At 40.8% G+C, this 4,191-nt stretch overlaps 1 protein-coding gene across 1 annotated transcript; it reads right to left on the reverse strand.

Annotated features, from left to right (window-relative positions):
* Positions 1–3,115: 3,115 nt before the first annotated feature.
* On the reverse strand, positions 3,116–3,814 carry LOC141588748 (uncharacterized). The gene has a single exon (XM_074410174.1). It carries the CDS (start codon positions 3,812–3,814, stop codon positions 3,116–3,118), a length of 699 nt encoding a protein of 232 aa, XP_074266275.1.
* Between the last annotated feature and the right edge of the window lie 377 nt (positions 3,815–4,191).

Consider the following 4,191-nt stretch of genomic DNA (forward strand, 5'->3'; position numbering starts at 1 on the left):
TTATTATTATGCTTAGTATTGTTAGTATTATTATTAATATTATTATTATATGCTTTGATAATCATATTAGTCGTCGGGTAATATGGTCGTACGCATTATCTTTATATGTAGCCTTTCTATTTTAGGAAGTTCCCATTTTGGGCAAGGCTACTATTTCGGGAAGTTTCTATTTTAGGAAACTTTCCACTTTTAGAAAGTCGTTATATTCGGTATCATTGCTATTTTATAATGGGGGATAATTGAAGGAATAATAATTAAATAAATATTATATGTTAGGTGACGGTTTTCGCGTGGAGTATTTTTAGCAGCTGTTTGGATTGTCATTCTGCAATTTGAGGTAGGGGAAATACACTTGTCCTAATATCGTTGTTGTTGAATTGTGTTGGTTGGATTCGTGGTTGATTTACGTTATCAGTTATATTCGGAAAGGTGATTGACTGAATTGATCATACTGAGTATGATATTACAATATCGGATAACTGGCATGATTTTATGATTCATCATTTAATTGATCTATATGGATAATGTGTTGCATCAATTTCTTTTGAGCATTCATATGCATTGGAGTTGGAGGATGTTGTGGTGATATGATATGGAGCGGAGATTATTCAGGGTATGTGATATGATATGGAGCGGAGATTATTCAGGGTATGTGATGTGATATGGAGCGGAGATTATTCAGGGTATGTGATATGATATGGAGCGGAGATTATTCAGGGTCTGTGATATGATATGGAGCGGAGATTATTCAGGGTATGTGATATGATATGGAGCGGAGATTATTCAGGGTATGTGATATGATATGGAGCGGAGATTATTCAGGGTCTGTGATATGATATGGAGCGGAGATTATTCAGGGTCTGTGATATGGAGAGGTGGAGGATGTGACGATTTGGAAAGGGAGTTATGTATTTTGTTGTCGTACTTATTCTGTTTTCCCTACTCAACCTCGTGGTTGACCCTGTGTATTCGTGAACACCTGTGATGATCCGTTTTATGGGGAGCAGACTTTGACAAAGTTTAAGAGATGGGACGGGAGCTTAACGGGCGTGAGACATCGGATCGACGACTTAGTAACTAGATCATCATCTAGAAGACTGTCACTTTTAATTATGTCAGTTCTTGTAATTTGAGTTGAAAAGAGGTTTGTAATAATTCAGTTAAAATATTATATAAATTGCCTTGGAGTTTAATTTGTTATTCACTACCTCGGGAAACCGAGATGGTAACAGTCCGTTTTATTAAGGAATGTCTTGACGAGGACTTCTTTTATAAACCGGGGTGTTACAGTTCTTCCCAAACAATTCGTAACTCCACACAATTAAATCTCTAGGCTAATCATAAGGGTAGCTAGGTGAGGAGGTGACGGCTCTAATTCGCCTAAGACCCCCCTCTCGGGTTCGAAATAGGACACCAAAGACTACCCACCAACCCCCTCTCGGGTTCGAAGGTCGGAATCCCTAACTCAATACCTGACTACCCCAAAAACATGCATTTTCCCAAGGTAGTCCAATATTTGCTAAGGTCATTAAGCCCCATCAATTTCCGGGTCATCCCACTCCCTCTCTCGAGGGTCGATTTCAAACACTAGTTTAGAGGTGTCCTACCCCGGTTCTCCCTTTCGGTCTCAACCAAGGTTAACAATAAGGTCGAATCCCGGATATCCAAATCACAACCTAACCAACTCTCGTTGGTGGACAAGGGTCATAAATCGACACTACCCAAAATCAACCCATAAACCAAATCAATCCTCCAAACTACCCTCACCAATTTCCCCAAATAATTAGCCTTTATGAGATTCAATTAGTGAAATTACTCATGTTGGGTCAAACCGAGCCCTAGTGGAAGACTACTCACTAATCATGGTCCTAATTGCAAGATAAACAATAAAGATGGAAACTTTGGTTATAAACATGGTGGGAAGATGAATTTTACTACTAAACATGCAACAATCCAACAATAGTTGTAAAGAAAGATAATTTAATCTAATAACAAGGTTGGTTAAACTAAAAGACACAATCTTTAACCCCATCAACTCAAAGATTAAGTCTTTGAGGACAACTAGCAAAAGATGAACAAAGGAAAGAGAATCAAAGAGAAGATGAACAATGAAAAGATGAACAATGATGAAAACAACAACAACAAACCAACAACAACAACAAATTAACATAAACAATCAAACAAACTTGAAGGAAGAACAAAATGTAAACAAATGAAAATAGGGAGAGAATTAATACCAACTCAATAGCAAAAGAGGAATTTGGATAGAAATAATAAAGAAGGAGAACCTTCAATCTTCTTACAAACCCAAATTCAATTACTAATTAATTGAAGAACTTCTCTAATTAAGGAAAGATTAACAATAAGATTAGCAAAGTTTGAAACTTGAAAGGGGAAATAAATTGGATCTAGGGTTGTGTGTACAAAAGGGTTTAAGGAGGGGGTATTTATAGGCTTGTACAAGATTAAGAAGAAAAGAGGAAGAAAAGAGAGAAAAGCCCAAATCCGCTGCTGCTGCGTTTTGCCGGTGGACCGGCTGCCGGTGCTCCTACCGGCAAAACCGTGCAATGAATTAAAATATCTGGCATTTGTGTTTTGCCGGTGGGCCGGCTGCCGGCCTGCCGGCAAAACACCACCTTCAGGACTTCTTCTTCTTTGTTGGAGTGTGTAATGCCGGTTGACCGGCTGTCGGTGCTCCTATTGGCAGCGAGGTCAAGCTTGTTTTTACTCAAAATCTTCAATTAATTCCTCTTGCTGTGTTCTATCGGTGGGCCGGCTGCCGGCCTGCCGGCAAAACACAGCACTCAGCTTTTTCTTCCACTTCTTTTGCAAAGTCTGGGTTGTGTTCTGCCGGTGGCCAGACCGGCTGCCGGTCTGCCGGTCTGCCGGCAGAACACAATGTTCACCATTTCTTCACCTCTTCTTCATGTAAAGGCAATGGGGTGCCTTTCTTGCCCCAATTCCTCTATACTTGGATCGTCTCCCACAAAAGGATACACAAGGTAACAAGTACGGGGATTGGGCACAAAATGCAAGGAAAGACACCCGAAACCGACTCGATACGAGTCGGTATGCATAAAAGAAAGAGGGAAAATAGGAGTAAATTAATCGTATATCACTTACCTAGAATTGAGGAGGAGGAGTTGCCATCATTGTTGTGTTTGGCAAACAAGGCAGAGAAGGCATCAGCTTTGGCGAGGTCGGCTTCTTCGAGAATTAGCATGGAGTGAGCGCGATAAAACTCAGGAAGCGGGTTGGCTTGTCGAATGACTGTTCCAACGCCCTGGTATGCCGAGGTGAGATCGGAGACAAGTTGAAGAACATGACGATTATTGGTGACCGGTGAACCGACGTTCTTCAATTGATCAGCAAGTGCCCTCAATCGTTGACAGTATGCTGAGACGGATGCGAAATCCGCCATAGACGTGCCGGAGAACTCTTGCTCGAGAGTGACGGCACGGCTGTATTGATTATCTTGAAAAATTCGTTGAACCCGAGTCCAACATTCCATGGAAGTAGACTCTGATTCGACAATTGTTTCAAGAAGTTCCGTGCTAACCGTCGCATAGATCCATTGAAGGACCGTAGCATCAATAGCATCCCACAACTCCTTCTCATCGGCCGTGGTAGGCACCGGTGGCTTGCCGGATTCTGGCTCGATGATATGGTGAAGCACGCGTGTGGCTTTCGCGTGGTTCGTGAAGAGAGCGACCCAAAGCGGATATTGGTCATTATCCATGCCAAGCGTAACGGTGATGTGATTGCGAATCTGCGTAACGGCGAGAGCAGGGTGATATGTGTTTTTGGGAGGCATTTTGAGGATGACGTGAGGTCGGAGAGGTAGAGAGTTTAGCCGGAGGGAGAAGAGATCTAGGGTTGCGGAAGCGATTTGGATCGATAAACCTAGGAAGCTGATACCATAAAGGAATGTATTGCTTGAATTATTATTGAGACAATCCTTGAAATATATACACATTTACAATGACGATTTCCTAGTCTAAACATGATGGTATTTTCCATAATCAGAAACGTAAACTAGGTAACAAATAATTACAAACATAGAACATAATAAACAAATATATACAATATATTCTAACATTTTCCTTCCGTAATTACGCTTATATGTTATTGTATATATATACATCATATACTCCGTATGTAGGAGTGTAAAGCAAGTTGAATACATTGAAT

Source organism: Silene latifolia, chromosome 6 (assembly GCF_048544455.1).
Source record: "Silene latifolia isolate original U9 population chromosome 6, ASM4854445v1, whole genome shotgun sequence".
Lineage (NCBI taxonomy): Eukaryota > Viridiplantae > Streptophyta > Magnoliopsida > Caryophyllales > Caryophyllaceae > Silene > Silene latifolia.

What these genes read in the sequence shown, in the direction of transcription:
- LOC141588748 (XM_074410174.1), bottom strand. Translation starts at nt 3,814, where the DNA reads ATGCCTCCCAAAAACACATATCACCCTGCTCTCGCCGTTACGCAGATT.